At 48.3% G+C, this 24,419-nt stretch overlaps 1 protein-coding gene across 3 annotated transcripts in view; it reads left to right on the top strand.

Moving 5' to 3' along the window:
* ABCA2 (ATP binding cassette subfamily A member 2) overlaps positions 1-22,700 on the top strand; it is a 103,294-nt gene extending 80,594 nt beyond the window's left edge. For all 3 annotated transcript variants that reach the window (XM_083597103.1, XM_083597105.1, XM_083597104.1), the window contains 16 exons: positions 519-579; positions 2,524-2,698; positions 4,840-4,955; positions 5,608-5,755; positions 6,259-6,382; positions 7,337-7,469; positions 9,064-9,181; positions 10,788-10,966; positions 12,668-12,809; positions 13,529-13,663; positions 14,074-14,177; positions 14,393-14,485; positions 15,128-15,230; positions 16,043-16,180; positions 17,942-18,148; positions 19,580-22,700. In XM_083597103.1, the coding sequence (XP_083453229.1) occupies positions 519-579; positions 2,524-2,698; positions 4,840-4,955; positions 5,608-5,755; positions 6,259-6,382; positions 7,337-7,469; positions 9,064-9,181; positions 10,788-10,966; positions 12,668-12,809; positions 13,529-13,663; positions 14,074-14,177; positions 14,393-14,485; positions 15,128-15,230; positions 16,043-16,180; positions 17,942-18,148; positions 19,580-19,615 (2,012 nt within the window). In that variant the 3' untranslated portion in view covers positions 19,616-22,700. The remainder of the gene's footprint in view (positions 1-518; positions 580-2,523; positions 2,699-4,839; positions 4,956-5,607; positions 5,756-6,258; positions 6,383-7,336; positions 7,470-9,063; positions 9,182-10,787; positions 10,967-12,667; positions 12,810-13,528; positions 13,664-14,073; positions 14,178-14,392; positions 14,486-15,127; positions 15,231-16,042; positions 16,181-17,941; positions 18,149-19,579) is intronic.
* Positions 22,701-24,419: the final 1,719 nt, after the last annotated feature.

Here is a 24,419-nt window from a genome sequence, read left to right as displayed (position 1 = left end):
GCTGTATTTAAACTTCTGGACGTAGCTAGATTTCGTTTTATTTGTTGATTTCCACTTAGTTACTCTTAACACTGTGATGGTAAAGGTCTGTTTAATATTATAGGAGGCCTCTTGCAAGTGTGCCTCTCTGCTCCTTACATCAGTTTTGGATGGTCCATCTGTGGAAGATGCTCTTTGATCAGAAAGATGTTGAAAAGAAAAGATTCTAGGAAAAGAAGCCTGTGCCTGCAGGGGCTTACTCGAATGGCTCTTACTTTGCGGAATGGGAGCACCATGTCAAAGGAGTGTCTTGCTTGTAGGCCTTTCACAGCCTGGTGCTCCGCCCCCCCCCCAAATGTTTTGGACCACAGATCCCATCAGCCCCAGCCAGAATTTCCTGGTTGGGGCTGATGGGAATTGTAGTCCAAAACATCTGAAAAGCGCCAGATTGGAGATGGCTGGTTTTGGCTACAGCTTCTTGCCATTCTGGAGTGCAAAGCAGTTCATCCAATTCCTGTTCTTCTTCTCATACATTCCAGGTATCACCCTGACCAACCACCCGATGAATAAAACCAGTGCCAGCCTCTCCTTGGATTACCTGTAGGTATCCATTTATTTACCTTTGCTTCAAATTTTAAAATGAAATTGGGAGTGAGTGGGTTTGGTTCTTTAAACCGATAGTGTGCTACGTGCTTTTTCTTTCCTTTTAAAAAAGAGAATAATAATTTTATCATTTATACCCTGCCCATCTGGTTGGGTTTCCCCAGCAGAATAATATAAACAAATGGGTAAGAGGAAGAGCTGGCAGAGTTGCCTTCATCCCCTCCTTTGTTTATATTATTCTGCAGCTCCTGACAGCCGTAGTCAACATGGCTGTTGTCCCCTCAGCCATATTATCCTATGGCCATGTTGGCTCATGAGAGTTGTGGTCCAAAACGTCTGGAGGATACTAGGTTGGGAAAGGCTGGATTGAAGGGGTCAGCTCAGGAGTATACATGCTTTGTTTGCAGAAGGACATGGGTCCCATCGCCAGCAAAGTCTCTTGGATAGCAGGCAACAGGAAGACTCTTCTTTCTTCCTGAGACCCTAGAGCAGGGTGGTTCAACCCATGAGGCCTTTTTTTGGCAGCGCTTGGTGGGTGTGGAGGACTCCCTGGTCCTGAATGGGGTAACTGTGCCCCTGAAGGACCAGGTGCGCAGCCTGGGAGTCATTCTGGACTCACAGCTGTCCATGGAGGCACAGGTCAGTTCTGTGTCCAGGGCAGCTGTTTATCAGCTCCATCTGGTATGCAGGCTGAGACTCTACCTGCCCGTGGACTGTCTCGCCAGAGTGGTGCATGCTCTGGTTATCTCTCGCTTGGACTACTGCAATATGCTCTATGTGGGGATACCTTTGAAGATGACCTGGAAACTACAACTAATCCAGAATGCGGCAGTTAGACTGGTGACTGGGAGCGGCCGCCGAGACCATATAACAGCGGTCTTGAAAGACCTACACTGGCTCCTAGTACGTTTCCGAGCACAATTCAAAGTGTTGGTGCTGACCTTTAAAGCCCTAAATGGCCTCGGTCCAGTATACCTGAAGTATCCACCTCCATCATTCTGCCCCGACACTGAGGTCCAGCACCGAGGGCCTTCTGGCGGTTCCCTCGCTGCGAGAAGCCAAGTTACAGGGAACCAGGCAGAGGGCCTTCTCAGTAGTGGCACCCACCCTTTGGAATGCCCTCCCACCATAACTACCAAACTTTTAGAAGACATCTGAAGGCAGCCCTTTTTAGGGAAGCTTTTAATGTTTAATAGGTTATTGTATTTTAGTGTTTTGTTGGAAGCCGCCCAGAGTAGCTGGGGAAACCCAGCCAGATGGGCGGGGTATAAATAATAAATTATTATTATAAAAAACATCTTAAAGCCTTAAACATTTACTTTTTGTGTCATGTGTTGTTAACAAAGCACATACATCTGTTTGTGCATTAAATTTGTTAAATAATTGATTATATTAAATCTATTACTTGTGTGTTTAGTTATACATATTTAACTAAATATATTGTGTATATTAAATAATATTAAATATATTGTGAACACTTTAATTTACAATATGGAAGTTTAACTCGGTGTGTGGCCTCTGCAGGTTCTATGTCAAAGTATTCTTACAGCCCACTTGGTATGAAAAGTTGGACCACCCTGCCCTCTAGAGAGTTGCTGCCAGCCAAAGTAGATTATCATGGGATAGATGGACAAATAGTCTAGCCTGGTCTAAGGCAGCTTCTGGTGTTGCTTAACAGGTTGGCCCCCATCAAATAAACTACCTTTAGTCTGCAGTGCCAGCCACACGTATTGGAACTCCTTGGGGCTTGCCCCTGAGTTGATGGGCAGGGGGCTTTGCACTATAGATTTGTCCTACCAATTAAGCAGATCAGAGGCCGTCACACTCATTTAGAAATGCATGCTTCTTGCTACCTAGTCCCCATAGCCTATAGCAGATTGCATAATGGTGCCTGGATTTATTGCCCTGTGTCTTTCTCCTCCTTTCTCTGGCCAACCACAGCCTCCAGGGCACCGACGTGGTTATCGCCATCTTCATCATTGTGGCCATGTCCTTTGTGCCGGCCAGCTTCGTGGTCTTCCTAGTGGCAGAGAAGTCCACCAAAGCCAAGCACCTTCAGTTTGTGAGCGGCTGTGACCCAGTGATCTACTGGCTGGCCAATTACGTCTGGGACATGGTATCTTCACAAAGCTTTTATTGTTGTTGTTGTTGTTATTTTAAATCTGATCCAGAAAAGCAGTTCGTGTTCTCACTTGTTTGGTTGGTTGGTTGGTTGTAGCATTTATACTCTGCTGTTCAGCCATAAAGGCTCCTTAAGTGCCTTATATACAGTTGAAACAAGAAAGTCCCTGGATGTTTTAACTGTGTATTGACAAATGTACTTTTTTCTGACTGACGGTCGAATAAAAGGTTGATGATGATGAAAGTCCCTGCCCCTGCAGGCTTACAATCTTAAAAAGGGGGGAAAGCAGAACACACGAGGGGAAAGGGGCAGGGAGAGAAGGAGGCGGGGGATCAAGCTCAGACACTAATTCAGGGGTCTGCAAGGTTTACCTCGCCTGGGCCGGTTCACTCCAGCAGAGATCCCTCCATGAGCCGGATTGCACACACGATTTCTGGCATCTGCGCAGACGTGGTTTTCGGTGCCACGGAAGCGAGTCCCCGTGCCATGCTGCACCGGTTTAGCACAGTGCACAGGGACTCGCCGAGTGAGTGGCTTGGTTCAGGGGCAGCTTGTGGGCTGGTTAAACAACCCCCATGGGCCGCTTGTGGCCCATGGGCCTTAGGTTTCCGGCCCCTGCACTAATTCTTCAATAGTTGTTCTTATAATGACCAGCTGGCACAGTTCAGCGGCAAGAGGTGTCTGGTGGAGCTGGGCTTTTGGCAAAGCTGATGAAAGGAAACTTCTGCTTCCTGTTCCTCCTGCTGAGGAAGCCTGATGGAGTGGCTGCCCCTGGGTGACAAGTCAGGGGAGAGGAGCTGGCCTCTCACATCAGAGCCAATTCTTGTGTAGCCAGGTTGGGGAAAGCCTTCTCCTGGTATGTCTTGAAGTTGCTGTGAATCAGACTAATATTGTTATTTAATTTGTATGCTGCCCTTTGTCAGAAAGCCAGAGGCCAGTTTATAAAATGCAACACAAACGTTGCCACATAATATCTGTGCAGCTTAAAACCCAGGGCAATTATATACCGTATTTTTCGCCCTATAGGACGCACTTTTCCCCCTCCAAAAATGAAGGGGAAATCTGGGTGTGTCCTATGGGGCGAAAGCAGGCTTTCGCTGAAGCTTGGAGAGCGAGAGGGGTCGGTGCGCACCGACCCCTCTCACTCTCCAGGCTTCAGGAAGACATCCGCAGCCTAGGCAGCCCTGCGGGAGGTCCCGCAGGGCTGTCTAGGCTGCGGATAGCAGCCTGCTTCCCGGAGCGTCGGGCGCTCTGCTTTCAGGGCGCCCAGCGCTCCGCTTTCAGGGCGCCCAGCGCTCCGGGAACACATCCGCAGCGTGGGGAGCCCTGCAGGAGTTCCCCGCAGGGCTCCCCACGCTGCGGATAGCAGCCTGCCGCCCAGCGGGCAAGGCAGAGCGCCCTGAAGCAGAGCGCCCCGCGCGCCGGACAGACATCCGCAGCGTGGGGAGCCCTGCAGGAGTTCCCCACAGGGCTCCCCACGCTGCAGATAGCAGCCTGCCGCCTGGCGGGCGGGGCGCCCTGAAGCAGAGTGCCCCTCACGCCGGGCAGACATCGGCCAGCCCCACAAGCTCGGGGGACAGCAGGGAGGCGTAGCGCCGCCATCCCGCTGTTCCTCGACCTGGTTCGGTTTCCCCGACCTGCTTTTTGGGGGGGGGAAATAAAGGGGGAAAATTTTTCCTTTATTTCCCCCCCAAAAAACTAGGTGCGTCCTATGGGACGGAGCGTCCTATGGGACGAAAAATACGGTAAACACAATTTATATAGGTAAGAAATGTATAGTGAAATACAGATTCTCTTCAAAAGCAGCAGCAGCAGCATAAAAATTAAGGGATCAGAAAATCAGCAGCAGGGTATCTAAAATACAAAAACAGTTGCACAAATACATAATCTCCTTTCTATGCAAAAGCGGCTCTTGGTTCTGGCTGCCCACAGAAAATGAGAGACCCTCCTGGCCTCTCACCCTGGGAAATCTTCACTTCCTGGACTCTCACTCAGGGTCCTTCAGCTTTCTGTCTGCTGTTTTCATGTCAGAAAACGCAGGATTGAATGGCAGGGGTTCTGGTGGTGATGCAAAGCCTCTCCTTCTAGAGTCTCTCTGTTCTCATGCTTTCCTTACCTTTTCTTCCCTCCTGCAGTTGAATTACCTGGTCCCAGCAACCTGCTGCATCATCATCCTCTTTGTGTTTGACCTGCCAGCATACACCTCGCCCACCAACTTTCCAGCTGTGCTCTCTCTCTTCCTGCTTTATGGGTACGTTGGCACAAACAGCAAAACTGTTGCGTTGTCCTTGTGGGCAACCAGAATGATCTTCAGAGAGAGGGAGGATGAAGGGTTATGCCTGTTCCCTCTGTTTTGGTGGCACTACCATGTTCAGGGGCAGTCTACCTTAGAGAACCAGATATTGGGAACAAGCTAGGGAGGGCAATTGCCTTCCTGCCTTGCTCACAGGCTTCCCATTGGGGCATCTGGTTGGCCACAGTGGGAAGCAGGATGGACTTGCTTTGGTCCGACTGAACAGTGCAAATACTTAAGCTTTTTGGGCAGACTCTGCCTCTCTATATATGATTTCCAATTGTACAAAAATATCATAATGACCAGATTTCTCTGGCTGCATAAACCAAATGTTTATCAGATTATCTGAGGGTCTGCAATGAATAAAATCATCAACAGTGATTTAGATTGAATCTCCTTTTTCAATCCATTAAATGGTGGTAATAAAAACAGGGCAGACACATATGCAGTCAGCTACTTTCCTATTTCAGAGAGTTCTTTATGGACCCAGAAAGGCTGTATATAGCAGTGCTCCTGCCAGAGGTAAAAAATTGCCTCCTTAACGGCACCACCTCTCAATTTGCCTCTTAATGATCTCTCTCTCTTTCCACTCTGCCCCACCACCCTCCAGCTGGTCCATCACCCCCATCATGTACCCAGCATCCTTCTGGTTTGAGGTGCCCAGCTCAGCTTACGTCTTCCTGATCGTCATCAACCTGTTCATTGGCATCACTGCCACCGTGGCCACGTTCCTGCTGCAGCTTTTTGAGCACGACAAGGTGAGCGGGACTCGGGCAAAAGGTGGTGGAAAAGTTATAGCCTTGGCTCTCCCATGAGGCTGCCTTGGGGAGCCATTTTGAACAGGGAAACTCTGATCTACTCTCATACTTGCTCTTCGTTTGTAAGAAATTGATCTTTTAATGCAGCAGCACCCAGACTTTGGAACTCCCTGCCTGTTGACATCAGGCAAGCACCTTCATTGTGCCCTTTGGTGCCTGCTAAAAACATTTTTGTTTAGGGAATCCGACCCAGATATGTAGAACATTGATTGGTGTGTGTTTTAGTCTGGTTTCACTTTATCGCTGATTTAACTTTTTTGAAATAGTTGTTTTTAACTCTTTTTACTGATAATTTTGTTCCTTTGTTCTGTTTGTAAATTTTATGAAATGAATAAATAGACATACAAAGCATGATGGGTGGCTTTAAAAGTTATTGTTTACGGATTAGATATGCATTTGTTCTGACCCATTTCCGGGGACCTTCTTGTGTCTTCTTTCCGTAGGACCTGAAAGTAGTGAACAGCTACTTAAAAAGCTGCTTCCTGATTTTCCCAAACTACAACCTGGGCCATGGGCTGATGGAGATGGCCTACAATGAATACATCAACGAATACTATGCTAAGATTGGTAAATTTCCCAGCCTGCTTAAGCACCCTTTGCTTAGTTTTTTTATATGGATTAGTCCAGCCTTTGCTAACCTGGTGCCCTACAGATGTTTTAGACAATAACTTCCAACAGCCAGCACCCAGTGCAGGCATTGTGGGGTGATGGGAGTTGTAGCCCAAAATGCCTGGAGGTCAACAGTTTGAAAAAGATGGCTTGGCACCTTTTACAGCCATGACTTAGTCCTGGGACATGTGGACCTCTAGTGGAGGGGGAAAGAGTTTATGAACAGGTGCAGAGCGTCTTGTCTATCTGCCACCAATCAAGTAACTTCAACCAGCGTCGAAAGAGGGGCTTCCCATGAGCACATCCTTGGCACGGATTGCTTTTTAAGAAATAAAGCTGGGGGCTTTTGCTAATCAGAGCCCTAAACAGGCCAGAACAGTTGTTTGGCTTGAGAGCGGCTGAACAGAAACAGAAACTGCTATATCTGGTGTTACTCAAAAGAACATAAGAAAAGCCTATTAGATCAGGCTATCTAGTACAACCAGATGCTTGTGGAAATGGGCAAGTAGGACCCAAGCACAAGACCCTCTCCCCTCCTGTGGCAACTGCTATTTAGAAGCATTCGTCATGGCTACTGGCCATTGAAAGCTTTTTCTACATTTTGCCCCCAATGCTCTTTTAAAGCCATCCAGGTTGGTTGGTGGCCATCATTGTCTCCTCCGAGAGCAAGTTCCAAAGTTTTAGCTATGTGCTGTGTGAAGAAGTCTTTCCTTTTATCCATCCTGAATAAGATGTGGACCCATTGAATTGGGTGGGGGTGTCTAACTTAGGACCATTGAGTAGGCCTTGAGTAAAATTCAGATGGGGATAAACCAGGGAGTGTTACTTCTCAGATGATTGTGTCCAGCAAGAGGGAATTTTTTGGTGCATCTTCAGCCATTAGCTCTGCTTTTGTGTGTCCCCTCACCTTAGGGCAATTTGACAAAATGAAGTCGCCATTCGAGTGGGACATCGTGACCAGGGGCTTGGTTGCCATGACAATTGAAGGCTTTGTGGGCTTCTTCATCACCATCATGTGCCAGTATAATTTCTTCCGGAAACCACAGTAAGCATGGAGGGGGTGGGATGGGCCACTGCTGGCATCATCAATATGCCAAAGGTTCTTATTGTTGGTATTATGGGACATCACCCATAACCTGTTTGGGTTTGTGCTAAGCAGGCAAACCACCTGTTGGGTTTCTTTACAGCAAAACTCCTATCTTTGGGTCCAGCACGTTTCCAGACACCCAGTTAAGCAGAGTAAACACACAGCAGCAAAACATGTAGGAGCTTCCAAGTCAAGCATGGAGCAATAATTCCATTACAGACAGCAATACTTTTACTGTCAGTTTTTAAGCATAATGGTTACAGACTATGCAGACTTCTACCGGAGCCCCTATAGAGGTCCTCTTTGAAGTTGCAGGCCTTACCCTAGAGAGGCCCTCCCCTGCCTCTCTTATATCCTTCCCGTTCAAGAGACAGGATGAGACTAAATATCTCAGTCCAGTCTAGGAGCTGCACGTGCGTAAGGACAGTGTTCACAACGTTGACTTTGACACCTGCAGTAAACAGTTCAGCATTCTGGCAGCTTCTGGAATTTTCACGAACTTGCTGTAACCTCTTGTTTCTGGGAATGATTGGATGACACTCACCCCAACACATGTGACATAATAGTTAGAGCAGGGTCCTGCCAGCTAGGGATGATGGGATTTGTAGTCCGACAACAGCTGGGGACCCAAATTTGAGAAACAATGTGTTAGAGTGTCGGACTAGAATCTGGGCAACAGAGGTTCTAGTTCCCACTCAGCCACGAAGCTCAGTGGGTGAGCTTGGGCCAGCCACTGCCTCTCAGCCAAAGCTACCTCACAGGGTTGTTTTGATGATAAAATTGGAATAGGGAGAACCATGTTCACTGCCTTGAGCTGCTTGGAGAAAAAGATGTGATATAAATAGAATCAATTAATTAGTTTTGCATTTTAATGTGACCCTATCAAATTTCTATTCCCTAAGCCAATACATGAAGCTGTCCTTTGAAATTTGCAAATTGGTAATAATAATAATAATAATAATAATAATAATAATAATAATAATAATAATAATTAATAATTAATAATTTATCATTTATAACCCCCCCCCAACAATCTGGCTGGGTTTCCTCAGCCACTCTGGGCAGCTTCAAACAGAATATTAAAATACAGTTAAAAGCTTCCCTAAACAGGGCTGTCTTCAGATGTCTTCTAAAAGTCTGGTAGTTGTTCTTTTCTTTGACATCTGGTGGGACGGCGTTCCACAGGGTGGGTGCCACTACCGAGAAGGCCCTCTGCCTGGTTCCCTGTAACCTCACTTCTCGCAGTGATGGAACTGCCAGAAGGCCCTCAGAGCTGGATCTCAGTGTCCTGGCAGAATGATGGGGGTGGAGATGCTTCTTCAAGTATACAGGACCGAGACCGTTTAGGGCTTTAAAGATCAGCACCAACACTTTGAATTGTGCTCGGAAACGTACTGGGAGCCAGTGTAGGTCTTTCAAGACTGGTGTTATGTGGTCTCGGCAACTGACGTACCCACAGATTTGGTCAATGAGAAGAGCCTTATTAACAGTTCTACTCAGTTTCTGCACCCTGAGCCTCACTGCACACCCTGTTCCCTTTCCTCTGATCCAGACGCCTTCCTGTGTCAAGCAAACCTGTTGAGGATGATGTGGACGTAGCAAACGAGCGCCATCGAGTCTTGCGGGGAGATGCTGACAACGACATGCTGAAGATCGAGAACCTCACCAAGGTAGGGGATGCCTTTCCGCCAATCTTGTCGGGGCTGTGGCGAGGATTGGCTTCCAGGATCAGAGAGGGATTTAATTGGGCAGGAATTGCCGTAACACGAAAGGATCAAATTCCACAAGCAGCAAACAATGACTGCTGGGATATTCAGGACAAGTACAGGTGAAACTCGAAAAATTAGAATATCATGGAAAAGTTTGTTGATTTCAGGAATTCAACTTGAATGGTGAAACTAATATATGAGATCGAGTCATGACATGCAAAGCGAGATGTGCTTCTACTTCTCCGAGGTCCAATCTTGCTCGATTTGCAATCCTTGTTTTGCTGATTTCCTTGAATATTCCAATTTTCTGAGATGGTTAATTTGGGGTTTTCATCAGCTGTACGCCATGACCATTACAATGATAGCAAATCAAGGCTTGACATATCTCGCTTGGCATGTCACGAGTCAATCTCATATATTAGTTTCACCTTTTAAGTTGGGTTACCGTAATCAAGGACCTTTTCCACGATATTCTAATTTTTCGAGTTTCACCTGTAAAATCAAGCCCTTCTTCACACAGCACAGAGATAAACTGTGGAACTCGCTTCCACAGGAAGCAGTGATGGTCACCAACCTGAACGGCTTTAAAAGAGGATTAGGCAAATTCACAGAGGAGAAAGCTATCGGTGGCTGTTAGCCATGATGGCTATGCTCTGCCACTGTGATTGGAGGCAGTAGTGCTTCTGAAAACAACCGGAGGAGAGAGTTTTGAGTTGTTGTGAACCGACTCATGATCTTTGGATGAAGGGTGGTATTATAGGAGGAGGAGGAGGAAGAAAAAAATTTATTTATACCCCGCCCTCCCCAGCCAATAAACACCAATAACACCAATAAAATCACAGTAAAAACATAATATGGGGGGGGGGGCAATTTAAAATTCAGGTTAAAATGCAATTTAAAATGCAGCCTCATTTTAAAAGTAGCCAATAGATCCAGAGCATGAGGGGAGGGCAACATAAGGGTCAGACTGAGTCCAAACCAAAGGCCAGGTGGAACAGCTCTGTCTTGCAGGCCCTGCAAAAAGATATCAAGTCCCACAGGGCCCTGGTCTCTTGTGACAGAGCGTTCCACCAAGTTGGGGCCAGTACTGAAAAGGCCCTGGCCCTAGTTGAGACCAATCTAACCACCTTGCGACTTGGGACCTCCAAAGTGTTGTCATTTGTGGATCTTAAGGTCCTCCGCGGGGCATACCAGGAGAGGCGGTCCCGTAGGTATGAGGGTCCTAGGCCGCATAGGGCTTTAAAGGTCTTTAAAGATATACAAATTGATGATGATGATGATAGTAATTTGTGTGACTCCACAAGTTCAAAATCCAGGAAGGAGAGCTGCTGCTGGATCAGGCGAATGGCCCATCTAGTCCAGCATCCTGACCTTGCAGTAGCCAGCCAGGCGCATGTGGGAAACCAGCAAACAGGATTTGAGGTCAAGAGCACTCTCGCCTCCTATGGTTGCCAGCTAGGAAAAACAGGCCATTTTGCCAGTTTGCTACAAGCCCTACTAATAGTACACCAGGTGACTGATGACTTCACTCCTTTACTGATGACTTCACTCCTTCACCGGGTTCCAGGTATACAAATCCCGCAAGATTGGACGCATCCTGGCCGTGGACCGACTGTGTGTGGGCGTCCGCCCAGGAGAGTGTTTTGGCTTGCTGGGTGTCAATGGGGCTGGGAAGACTACAACCTTCAAAATGCTCACAGGGGATGAGAGCACAACTGGTGGCGAGGCCTTCATCAATGGACACAGGTACGTCCATGGGGCAGGTGGTTGGGGGGTAGGTGGCACTTGGTTCTGGCACAAGGTTGCTGTGCCAACTGTTCTGTTGTAAGAGCCAGGCAAAAAGTCGCAGTTGGTTCTGCGCAAGCCTGACCCGTTCATGTACACTTGTGTGAACATTCCCGAGAGGTTCACAAGCACTGCTTTTGGGGAAAGAGAAGAAAAACTTGCTCAGAGCAGCCTCTCAGTTGCATCTCACCCAGATAGCTTAGGTAAGATATGCCCAGCTTGTACTAATAAATGCTGGGGTTCAGTTCAGTTAAGGCAGACTTCCTGCATCTGTTTTGGAGGACAGCATGTGCAGGTGTTTTGGAAGGATAGCCTACATGAAATTCAAAAAATGACGGGATATGATCTTCCCTTTGACACCTTGGGATACTTACAGTGGACACTCGGGTTACGAACGTGCGGGAGGCACGTTTGCAACCCGCAACGCCATGTCTGTCCATGCATGGGTTGCGATTCGGCGCTTATGTGCAAAGCGCGATTTAGCACTACTGCACATGCGCGAGCGCCAAAACCCAGAAGTAACCTGTTCCAGTACTTCCAGGTTTCGGTGCGTCCGTAACCCGAAAACACGCAACCTGAAGCGTCTGTAACCCGAGGTATGGCTGCACTTGCAATTGCAAGCTTTTTTATTGCTGGGCCCTCACAAATTCCAGCACTCTTGGAGTGATTAAAAACAAGAAAAATCTGGGAGACTGTTTTGTCAGTTGAAACAAACTTGACTTCCCATGAAGTTACAACTAGTTGCCAATTCTAAACATGATCTGGCATATTTTAGTGATTGTTCTTAACTAGTTTGCTTTTATTACTTTGTGTTTTATTACATTGTTTTAAAAGTAGGTAAAGTGCCAGACTAGGGCCTGGAAGACCCGGGTTCAAATTCCCGCTCAGCTCACTGGGTGACCTTGGGCTGGGCACACTGCCTCTCGGCCTACCTCACAGGGGGTGTTGCGAGGATAAAGTTTGTGCCACCTTAGAGGGAAGAAGGTGGGATATGATTGCAGTTAACAGCAACAACTTGGGGGACAGGTGGGAAATAAATACATTAAATAATAGCAATAATTGGGTGTCAAGGACTGGTTGAGCGCAGTGGAATGGTGGGAGGAACCAGCTGAAAAACTCTCGGGGGGGAAAGGCTCGGAGCCTGGGGATTGGTGGTGGAATGATGATGAGTGGTCAGAGGGAGAAGACTGAAAGGAGAAGATGTCAGAAACTAAAGAGGTAACAGGGCCTAGTGAGCAGAGAGAGTCTGTGGCAGAGAAAAACCCGGAATCAGAAGCTGATGCAGGAGAGCAGGGAGGGCAAGAGGCAGAGATTAGTGCAGCTGGTGGAGAGGTGCAAGTGTCTCCCCATCATCCTGCAACAAGGCCCTCTCCCCACTGGGTCTCCCAGAACCAGAAGCGGTATGAAGTGGGAGGGGCAAAGACAGGCACGCAGGTGGGGTGTCAGATAACCTGGGGACTGCAGTCTCTGCAACTGCTTCATAGGGGCAAGACGTACTGAAGAGTTCCTACGCGCATTAGGCCTGACACTCCTGTGTCTTTCTAATAAAGAGTTGACTCCACTTGCTTGGTACGATTTACTGCTGGCTCGCTCCTGACATCAGGGCTCCTCAGAGGAACTGACTACTTTGCTTTGCCCCATTGTTCCTCTCTGTCTCTGTAGCATATTGAAGGACATTCTTCAGGTGCAGCAGAGCTTGGGCTACTGCCCGCAGTTTGATGCTCTCTTTGATGAGTTGACGGCGCAAGAACACCTGGAGCTGTACACCCGACTGCGCGGCATTCCATGGAAGGATGAGGAGCGGGTGAGCAAGCGTGTTGTGGAGGGGCTGCTTCCTCTGGGGGCAGTAGCGGAGAGGGAAAAGGCCGGGGTGACTCTGGTCTCTTCTTTCCCATGGACCTCTACCGGGTGGCTGGTTTGCTGGTCAGCCTGGACTCCCAATGACTGGGGCAATGGCTAAGCTGTGCATCACAGCTTTGAGCAGCAGTAGATTCAGGGCAAACAAGGAGCTGCCGCCGCTTCGCACAATGCATAATTAACTTGTGGAGCTCATAGCCACAAGATGTGGTGGCAGCCACTGTTGCAGATGGCTTTAAAAGAGTGTTGGAGGGATTTACAGAAGGGGTGAGAGGTTTGCTAACGGCTGTCATCATGGCCCTGACCATCAGTTGTTGGTGGCGGAGTGTGGGGTGGTGGGAACCAGCCTTCACGCCTTGCCTAGGAAGCTTATGGCTGGCCAAAAAGGATAGGCCACGTGGGTGCTTCCACCAAATCCTGCAGGATGATTCTGATATTCTTAGGGTAGCTAAGAATGAAGCCTCCATGCCCAGAGACAGTGTGTCTCTTTTAGCATCAGTTGCTGAGGAGCAGCAGTCTGGGAGGGCCATTGCCTCGTTGCCCTGCTGAAGGAGCTGCCTGGAGGCACCTGGCTGCTGGTTTAGGTGAACCTTTGGTCTGATCCAGCAGGGCTCTTCTCATGGGGGTACCAGCTGTGTACGAGCAATTTCCTCTTTGCCTTCTCAGGTTGTGAAGTGGGCACTAAAGAAGCTGGAGTTGGCCAAATATGCTAACAAACCTGCCAGCACCTACAGTGGCGGCAACAAGAGGAAGCTATCTACAGCCATTGCCCTGATTGGCTACCCAGCCTTCATTTTCCTGGTGAGGAGAGGAGGTGGGGTTAGGGCGCGTGGCACACGAGCAACCACAGCTTCAGTACTGTGTAATGCTTTTTTCTGTCCCTAGGTGCCACTATTGTGCTAATGCTGTGTCTTTGTGTGTGTGTATATATATATATACCAAAGCCTATAGTCCTCTAGCAGCACCTAGCAACAGAACCCTGGCAAAGAACCCAAACCAAGTCTCCAACCAAAAAAGATGACCATGTAAATTGCAGGAAATGTGTGTTAAGTTAAATTGGGTTTCCTGGGTCCCTCCTTCCCTTGATGATTTATATCCAGAATCCATGGCAACTGACAATAGGCTTGCATGGAGCCAACCCGAATGACGGTGAGGCTTAAGGATGCCCCTGTGGGCAGCTAATTCTGCCATTTCCCCCCTTTTCCTGGCAGGATGAACCAACCACTGGCATGGATCCAAAGGCCAGGCGTTTCCTGTGGAACCTTATCCTGGACATCATCAAGACGGGCCGCTCAGTGGTTTTGACATCACACAGGTTGGCGGGGCCTTGGGGTGCCCTTTTCTGCTTCATGAGACCCAGGGCAAGGGGGCAGGGCCTGAACTGAGGCAATGGATGGTTCGTTGGAGTAAGGGCTTGTGATTGCCTGCTCACTCTGTATTGGGTGAAGATCATGTGGGCGACTCAGACCCAGCGTGATCTACCCATCCAGGCTGGCTTTGTGCTGAGGCCCTCTCCTTTGTCTCCCTCAGCATGGAAGAGTGTGAGGCCCTCTGCACGCGCTTGGCAATCATGGTGAATGGGCGCCTGAAGTGCCTGGGCAGCATCCAGCACCTAAAGAACAGGTGAGCGGGAAAAGGTCAAGGGGCGCCAGAGGTGCATCAAAGAGACGCTCTTCCAACCCCTGGTCATCCACGTGAGAACTGGGCTGGTTGCTGTGAGGCTGGCGGCTGGGGATGCAGATCCCACGGGACAGGACTGGCTCTGTAGCTGAAGGGGTCCTGGCTAAAGCGACTCCCCCTTCCTCTGCCATCAGGCTTACCTGCCTGTGGAGGCAGTGTCTTCAGCTGCATGGGGCAGCTGGGACCGGTCACTCTCATGACTTCCCACACTGCCCCAGAGGTAGAGAAGAAGGGCATTGTGGGAAATTGAAGGAGGGCTGGATGCAGCCACCTGGTCCTGTTCATAGGAGGCCATGGCAGCTTCCCAAGGGTGCTGGATCTGGCCTAGCCAGGAGGCCCAGCTTCCATGGGTACCTGATCTGAAAAGGGTCTGGATCAGGCCCTGCCTTGGCCCAGGGCCTGACAGGAAGCAGTGCCATAAGTTTCAGCTGCACTAAACATCACTGTGAAAATTGCTTGTGAAGGTGCGTCATGGTTGCAAGCCAAGGTGTGAGAAACCAGGGCTAACTTTTGCTGGTGAGGGGCGTGTGCAGAGAGAGAAATGAGAGTGGCATGGTTGGTTTCCTGATCCCTCTGTTCCTCTAGGTTTGGAGACGGCTACATGATCACGGTGCGGACCAAATCCAGCCTGAATGTCAAGGAGGTAGTGCGGTTCTTCAACAGGAACTTCCCAGAGGCTGTCCTCAAGGTTAGGCTCCTTCCGGCGTGAGAGAATGCCCAGGGGTCCTGCTTCCTGCAAGCTTGGCAGATGACAGAGTTCTCTTTAAAGGGGGATTTCATATCTCTGTTCCTGTGTAGGGGAAATTAGAATGCCCACTTATTGGAGGTCAATAATATCAAGATAATTAATTCAATAACATTTGTTGATTGAACGTGCAAAGAAGCAACCTCACTTGTGGAAGTTGCCACCTTGCAACCAATAACTGTTACTGAATTCAGTAAGGGAAGTTCCTAGTTTCCCCAACACCTTTCCGAACCGTTTTTGGCAATGCATCTCTAAAATCCTGATTCCCCGCCCTGCCCCCTATGACATATAATTGTTATTATTCAAAAAGTGAACTCCTATTCACTTGGAGGAAGCCTAAAAGGCCATTAACTGTTAATAACTCATTCTCGAATTGCCCCCCTTAAAAATCGAATTGCCACCTATGGGGCGTGTGCCCCACATTGGGAACCACAACCCTACACCTAAACTGCCAGTAAGAGAACATAAAAAGAGCCTGAAGAAGTTTGTGTGGCATTGAAAACAGAACTATAACGAAATGACGTTCAGAGGGAGATTCAGCAGAGCCCGCACCTGACTGCCCTGCACACAATCTTGGTGCCAGATGAAAAATGTGAGGAGTTTGGCATCATGCAAACTCTTCTGAGCTACTCACTCATGCGGACATAGCACTGGGTATTAAAGTCCACCAGGAGACAGATTTAGAAGGGGGTGGGGTGCAAAAAAGAGAGAGGCCGTTCTGGTGCTGTGCTGATGTTTTGTCTCTGTTTTCCAAGGAGAGGCACCACACAAAGGTGCAGTACCAGCTGAAGTCAGAGCAGATCTCGCTGGCTCAGGTCTTCAGCAAGATGGAGCAAGTGGTGGACATCTTGGGCATTGAGGATTATTCCGTCAGTCAGACCACACTGGACAACGTGAGTGCAGGAGCCTCTCAGGACCATTCCCTGACCTCTTGAGGGTGGAGCCATCAAGAGCACCCGGCTGTGGGGAACCAAGGGGCTGATATTAAGTGGTTATGCCATGGAGGTTCTGTTTAGCTCTCATTCTTAATAGCCATCAGTAAGGCCTCCTCCATTGACTTCTTCTATGAAGCCACCTAAGCCAGTTGGCTATTTCCACACCTCTCAGTGGAAGAGCATGCTTTGCATGCAGAAGGTCCAGTTTCAGTCCATGGTTTCTGAGCTGACAGGGGATGGGGAAGACCAGTGACCCAGAGAGTCACGGCCAGGTGGACAGACAGCTGTCCCAATAGAAAGCAACTCCTTGTGATACATCGTACTTCTTGACAGCACATTTCATATATCCATTATGCACTGCGTGACAATCTCAACCCAGGGGTGTTGTGGGACATAATATGAAAAACTGGTTTCTTAAAAAGTAACAGCAGCACCTTTGAGGCAAATAGCAATTAGAGGCAGGAGTGAGGAGAGGTGATTTTCAGAAGGTGCCTAATATGGGGTCCCAAGCCATACTGGGACCATTTTCCAGATCAGGGTCCCAAAAGGCTGTTTTCTTTAAATGAAAGTGGCCAATTTAAACATGTATTTGAGGGAGGGGGGGCATGTTCATTGAGACATGTAGTCAGTCTGCTGTTGTGTCTCTCCTGAATATCCTTGCCAATCCTTTTCATGCAGAGCAGGGGCTTGGGTTCTCTTGTTAGGAGAGAGGGAGAAAAACTTCACTCTGTCCCATTCATCATGTTGCAGACTTCTGCAATTGCACTCTCCCTTTTCCCCCTAAGCCAAACAGGCCCAGACTCATTATCTTTTCATCTTAGGGCAGGTGATCCAGCTGCACACCAGAGATGTATGTATAGGGACATTGCAATGCAGGCATTTGTATTTTCAGTCCCTTTGCTAATAATACGCTAGCATGGAATTTGCCTTTCTCAAAGAAGTAAGTGCACTGAGTTGGCCTTCTCAATGAGTTCTCTGCCATGACCAGTTTGCACTTCTTACATCCCTGGAATTTCTGGTTAAAGGGTTTTTGGGGAACAGGAGTGGAGGTGACCTCTATCCAAAATTCTGGAGATAACTTGGTGGGGGTCAGGCAATTGACTCCTTGGCCTCTTTGTTGTAAAAGACAAAACAAAACAAAACCATCAAAGCAGTTTGCAAAGAAAAAGAGCAAAACAAAACAAAAAAATCAGTAAATACAGTTATCTAAAACATTCAAATAATAATTAATATCACTGATAATGTAAACATTCTACGTGTCTGGGGAGCAAACAAAAATGTTTTTAGCTGGTGCTGAAAGGAGTACCATGAAGGTACCTGCCTGATGTCAATAAGCGCAGAGTTCCTAAGTGTGAGTGCTGCCTCACTAAAAGCCCCATTTCTTCCAAGTGTGGAACAAGAATTATGTGTCACTTGTAACTAGCACAGATTGAAGCGAATGAGTGGGCATATACAGGGTAAAGCAGTCTCATATATGGGGAGGGGATTTAAAAATTATCCAGTAGCATCTTAGAGACCAACTAAGTTTGTTCTGGGTATAAGCTTTCGTGTGCATGCACACTTCTTCATATACCCAGAACAAACTTAGTTGGTCTCTAAGGTGCTACTGGACAATTTGTTTATTTTTTTCGACTGCGTCAAACCAACACGGCCACCTACCTGAATCATATATATGGAGTAAGACTATCACTTTGCTCTTCTCCTCCTCCCCATCCCTAGGTGTTTGTGAACTTCGCTAAGAAGCAGAGTGACAACCTAGAGCAGCAGGAGACCAGCCCGGCCTGTTCAATGGAATCGCCTCTACAGCGCTTGCTGAACCTTCTGCGGCCCCGTGCAGCCCCAACTGAGCTGCGGGCCCTAGTGGTGGAGGAGCCCGAGGACTTGGAAACAGATGACGAGGGCCTGATCAGCTTTGAAGAGGAGCGGGTGAGAGGACTGCTCTCATGGCAGCCATGATACTATTTTCTTTTTCATTTATTCTTATTTGAAGTTTACACTTGCAAGAAGAAAGGAATTGCACTTCGAGTTACGTATTAGAAAGAGGAAAACGATAAATTAAGCATCCCCCCCCCGTATAGGTACTGATGAGAGAGTCCCTAATTTGTTGGTGTCTACAGACTGAGAGGGACGCGGGTGCTGCTGTGGGTTAAACCACAGGGCCTAGGACTTGCCAATCAGAAGGTCAATGGTTCGAATCCCCGTGACGGGGTGAGCTCCCGTTGCTCCGTCCCTGCTCCTGCCAACCTAGCAGTTCGAAAGCACGTCAAAGTGCAAGTAGATCAATAGGTACCACTCCGGCGGAAAGGTAAACGGTGTTTCCGTGCGCTGCTATGGTTCGCCAGAAGTGGCTTAGTCATGCTGGCCACATGACCCTGAAGCTGTACGCCGGCTCCCTCAGCCAGCAAAGCGAGATAAGCGCCGCAACCGCAGAGTCGGCCATGACTGGACCTAATGGTCAGGGGTCCCTTTACCTTTTTTACAGACTGAGTGAGAGGTGTGAGCGCTTGCTTTGGCTGGGTAATCTCATTTATATTAGGTCTAATTTGAGATAAAGAAAGTTTCGTCTCCTCATCAACACAAATAAGCCTTTCTCTTTTCTCATCTTTCATATTGACAGCATGCTATGCTATACTCTACTCAATGCTTTTTTCTGGTGCTACTCAATGGTACGCAGTGCCGGCTCCCCCACCCCCAAATCTTACAATAATGTGGATGGAGGGTGGGGAGAGCCAGCATGCAACTGTGGCTAAAAGGGAGGTTGCAAAAAGCAGGAGCCTGAGGTGGCAGCAGCAAGAAAAAGGTGGCACTTGTTTGGGCTTGTATTAGCTGCTCTCAGTCAACAGGTTGCACCATTTTCCTTCAGCTGCCCTGCAATGCGCACTCTCCCCTTGGATGCGCTGCTATGCTGCTGCAAGCAGCCGGGTGAGCATGAGTATCACTTCCCTTTCAGTTCTGCTCGCTCTTTCTATGTTGGCAGGGGAGGAGAGAGGAGGGAAGAAGAGAGATGAAGAAGGGGAGGAGGCAGCAGTCTCTGCTGCTAGCACCACCGTCCTCCTTGAATCTTCCACCACACTTGGCATCCTCTCCTGCCACTGAATTAAAGAAAGGCATTAATGCAGCCAGCTCTTATGGAATGTGGCAGCTGCAGTTGGTCCTGTGATTCTTACCTGGCAAGACAGTTGGACTGCAGCATCTGGTGGATAAATGGCCACCTGTCAGCTGTAGATGCCTCTTGTGTTTTTTTTCATTTCTTTTCCCCCTCCCTCTAGCCCAGGGTTTTGCACCTGTTCTTCCAAAAAGTGCCATGTCCCAAATCATACCGTACTATTTTTGTATATCTTCCTTGTCTCCCCACAGGCTCAGCTCTCCTTCAACACCGACACGCTCTGCTGAGGAGTGGAGAAGATGCAACCCCCTCCCTCGGCTTTTGGAACCACCATGGACTCCGCCTCCCCCCACCCCCTCCTTGACATTTACCTTCCTTGGCCCTCCCCCACAACCTCCATCGAACCTCTGTCTAGCGGTAGTCGACAACTGCAAGAGGCAGGTGGTGAGGGGACCCACCTCACGAGCATCTGATCTGGGCAACTTGCTCTGGGCGGTTCCGTGTTGGCGGCTGGCAAGACCTGCAGAAAAGGAACTGGCCCAGTTGTTGGGGGTGGGAAGACACACTGCCTGAGTTGTGTCTGCAAGGAGAGCAGGAGGGCTTACGTAAGGGAGCGTTTTTCTAGAAGCAGGAGACGAGATGGAGACCCCCTGAGCCCAGAAGTTGTCAATTGGGACAGAACTCTGGTGGTTTTTTTGGTGGCGGGGGGGGGGGTGTCGTTAATGGAGGGGTGTTTCATGACTCTGAAGCAGCCAGCTAATTAAACAACTTTCCTCTGGGATCTCTGGAGGATGTTTTTCGAAGAGGGCTAGCTGTTGAGGGGAGAAGCTTCATTCATCAGAATGGCGCTCCAAATATGAGGGCTGTTTGGGTGGACTGTGAGGGCTGCTTTCTCGCAGGGCTTATTTGCAGGGAAGACCCTCCTTCCCCCTCTTTCTTACTTTGTCACTTAAAGTGGGACAAAAAAAGAGATTGGTGGCACCACTTGCTTCTTACAGAGCTGGCAAATGCTGTTGAATCAAGGGCGTGTGTGCACGGGATCACACACTCCCTCTGTCTCTGCTCACTCTAACTTAGGCCTGGATTCTTCTGGTTTTTTTACAAAATGAATGATCCTGCCGTGCTGTTCTCTACAACACCCACCCGCCCGAAGCACCCAACTAATACTGCTACTCCTCCTGGCTGAAAACCACCTAAAGCTTTCGAAGGCAGAAACCTCCAGTGTGGAGCTTTGCATAGTTGAGTGCTGGGGGTGCGGAGAGAGGGCTTCTTGGGGTCTGTAGGGAGTCCTCTAGTGAGCGTACTCTTGAGCTGAACCTCAGCTACACACTCATTGTGGCAATAGAGCACAGAATGCAGGAAGTGTTGGACCAGCAAGTTTAGGAAGAGTTGCTGCTGGCTGTCCTCCCAGGTCTGGCCTCTCTCACAGTCACGACTTATCAGTTGGAGTTTGCTTTTGAAGGATTGCAGTCCAGCCAGCTGAGTGCTGCATATTCTCTGAGTAACCAATGACGCACACACACACACACACACACACACACATACACACACACACACCACTTCTCTGGTAGTGTGGGCCTTTTTATCTTGGCCAGCTTCTTGTAGTCAATCATTTCTGTCTTGATGCCCCTGGAAAGTTCACAGGCAAGGGTACATTTGAAATAGACTGCCCCAACCATGGAGGCTTGGTTGAGGTGCCATGTCTCATAGCTATTGTCTCCTGTCTCCTCCGTGAATTCTTCATGCCCAGTGAACCATCACCACATCCTACCTGCAGAGGGAGTGCGAGGTTCCCTTTAATTAAAATTTTGGCTTGGAATAGAGGTTGACCATACCAAAGAGAGTTGAAATAGCAAATTATGCAGGAAATATTTTCCACCTCATCCCTTGCCATGTTTCAGTGGACTTTGAAGACTGAAAGTGGGCTTCAAAGCCCTCTTGAACATGGCAAGGAATAAGACCTGCTGCATCCCCAAAGGGGAAGAGTTCCACTGCTCTGGGGCCAACACTGAAAAGTCTCTTATTACAGCTGGCAGTTTACCTGGTAAGTCTTTTTAACATGTAGATGCCTTAGCCAAAAACAACAGGTAGACAGTTAGCAAAATCTCTAGATTGATATATATAAATAGGTTCAGGTAACATCAGGGGATGGGAAAGCTCCATCTGTTCCTGAAACCCCAAAGGGCTTCAGGTCAGAGTAAATACTAGGCTAGAGGGATAACATGGCATAAGACACCTTCCTGTAAAACTCTTATTAATAGTTTAGGCGAGCACTGGAATAGAGCACACTGGGCTATACTGACTTTACTATAAAGGCACTTCATTTCCTCCCCCAAATGCTGCCCGCTGAGTCTTTACTTTCTTACACACACACACACACACACACACACACACACACACACACACACACACAATGTCTTTCTGGTTGGAGTCTGATGGCCATCCTTTGGTACCTGACAGCTTGCTGGTTCCTTACTCATTATTCACATGCATACATGTGCATCTGTCTCATTTCACTGTCCTTTCATTTTTGTCTGTTAGACAATACTGGAGAAGATGGATGGACAGTTGGATCTGGTTTAAGGCAGCTTCTTATCCTGCACCCCAGCCCCACCCCCAAGCAGCTGAGCAGAATTTGCCAAATTGAGCCACTTGACACACGGGATGTGTTGATTTACAAACTGCATTTTGAAAAATCTGGAGGCTTTGATTTTTATAATTTATTTTTAGTGTATGTTGAGCAAGTGCAAGGTTTTTATTTATTTGTGTTAGGGTTTTGTGGAAGTTTGTGTGTGTGTGTGTACACAATCTTGGCTAGGTTAAGGAGGGAAGGAAGATCCAAAGAAAGGGGACAACTGCATGCATGAGAGTTGGGGAGTGGGGCTTTTATTGCAGGTTCCCAAAACCTGAGTAGTTTCAGCTGCTACAGCTCAGGCAGCTTTTGGTTAACAACCTGATCCCTGGAAACTTCTGTTTTTGAGCTCTGCCAAGAATGCACCTTGGAAGTCTGGAGCAAAACGTGAGACTTTCACCCACATCCACGAGGAGCAGGCGAACTGAGAGACTCCTCCGGATCCTGCCCTGGGTGGGTCTGCGCTCCTGTGATTCTTGCTCTCCGGTGCTCTGCCTTAACACTCTGGGCTATCTTCTCTTTCAAGTCTCCCCCAGCCCCTTGACATGTGCCACCTCTTCATGTACTGTGCCTCACCGGGCTGGAGTCCTTCCCTTCAATTGGTTTGCATGGGAAGAACTGGCTGTTGGCGAGGGCCCTTCAAGAGCCTGTATATTGCAAGCAAAAAACAAAAAAACCCAACAAACCAGACAAACAAAATGTGAATATAATGTTTGTTTTAATAAAAATATAATAACCAACTGGTGGTTGATGTGTTCTTTACAGCAGGGATGGGCAGGTTTTAGGCGGGCAGGAATATGCTTTGCTTCTCATGAGAACCCTTGAAGTCTGCCAGCTGGAACTGGCATTCAGCTGATTAATTAACGTTCTACGGCATTTTAAATGGGGGGGTTGGGTTATTTTTGTTTCATTATGTATTTTGTATCTTCATTCCATATTTTTCTGTTGTCAAGCTCCCTGGAATCGTCGCATGAAAGGTGGTAAACAAATTTAATAAATAATAATAACAACTTGGTAAGATATAGTTGCTCAGAAAGGTAGACAGTTGCAGGACAGGTTGCCTCCAAGCACACATTTAGCCCAGGAATTTTTTGTTGGTACCAGAACTGAAGCACACGCTCTCAACTTCACATACAAACACACACATGACCCTACTTAAGTTTTTTCCATTCTCTCTTCATTTCAGCACAGTGCAGAGGTTGCACTGAAATCAGTGCTTTTATCACTTGAGTAGCATGCTGGGTGGGGAGAAAGAGGTCCCAGTGTTCCCCATGATACACTGCAATTTTGGGTGAGAAACACAGAGACAAACACACACACCATCAACTCATAAAATATCAACTTGGTGATCAAGATACACAGTGGTACCTCTGGTTGCGAACTTAATTCGTTCTGGAGGTCGGGTCTTAAGCAGAAACTGTTCTTATTCTGAGGCGCGCTTTCACTAATAGGGCCTCCCGCTGCGTGCGCACCTACCACACATGATTTCCGTTCGCATCCTGGGGCAAAGCTCGCAACCAGGAGCTGCTACTAATGGGTTAGCGGAGCTCGTAACCAGAAGCGTTCGTAACCAGAGGTACCACTGTATGCCAGTGCAAAATAATCACTGAAATGTTTGCCTGCTCAAAAGCAATTTAAACAGCTACATTTGGCATAGAAAGGTCCACAAGAGAGGCTACACAGTGAGCTGCCTTCCTCTCCTATAGAAGGAGACCCTTTCTCACCTCGTGGCTGGCTGGCTGGCTCCCTCCCTGACCTAGCTGTGCTCTGCTGTCCAGGCAGAGGGACGGATAACAACAACAACAATAATAATAATAATAATAATAAATTATTTATTATTTATACCCCGCCCATCTGACTGGGCTACCCCAGCCACTCTGGGTGGCTTCCAACAAAATATTAAAATACAGTAATGCAACAAATATTAAAAGCTTCCCTAAACAGGGCTGGGGGCGTGTTGCTAGTCAGAACAGGCTCTATGACGGGCTGGCAACTACAAGCGGCCCAAGGGGGTCGTTTAAACAGCCCACAAGCCACCCCCAAACCAAGCTGCCCACTCAGTGAGTCCCCATGCATTGCGCTAAACCAGCGGAGCAGGGACTTGCTTCCACAGCGCCAGAAATTGCATCTGCACATGCACAGACGTGATCCAGCCCACGGAGTGATCTCTGCGGGAGTGAACCAGCCCAGGCGAGGTAAACCTTGCCGACCCCTGCTCTATGACCCTAGTGAGGAACTGTTTGCGTGGCGGGAACTTCCCCCCGAGGAAATAAAGACACAGGACACAAGAATTCAGGTTAATGGGTAAAATTAGGCCACAACTTTGATTACAGGAATTGAGCGGTATTGGCTTAGGAATTGGTCCTAACTACTAACCGGCTTGTAAGCCGGAAGGGTTAATCACCAGTGGGAGGAGTCCTGCTGAGGCACGCCTCCCCCCCTCATGGTGTGGGGGCGTG

Source organism: Podarcis filfolensis (assembly GCF_964270895.1).
Source record: "Podarcis filfolensis genome assembly, chromosome: Z".
Classification (NCBI taxonomy): Eukaryota; Metazoa; Chordata; class Lepidosauria; order Squamata; family Lacertidae; genus Podarcis; species Podarcis filfolensis.
Note: the sequence above shows the minus strand (reverse complement) of the source record. Positions and strands in the feature narration are given on the sequence as shown.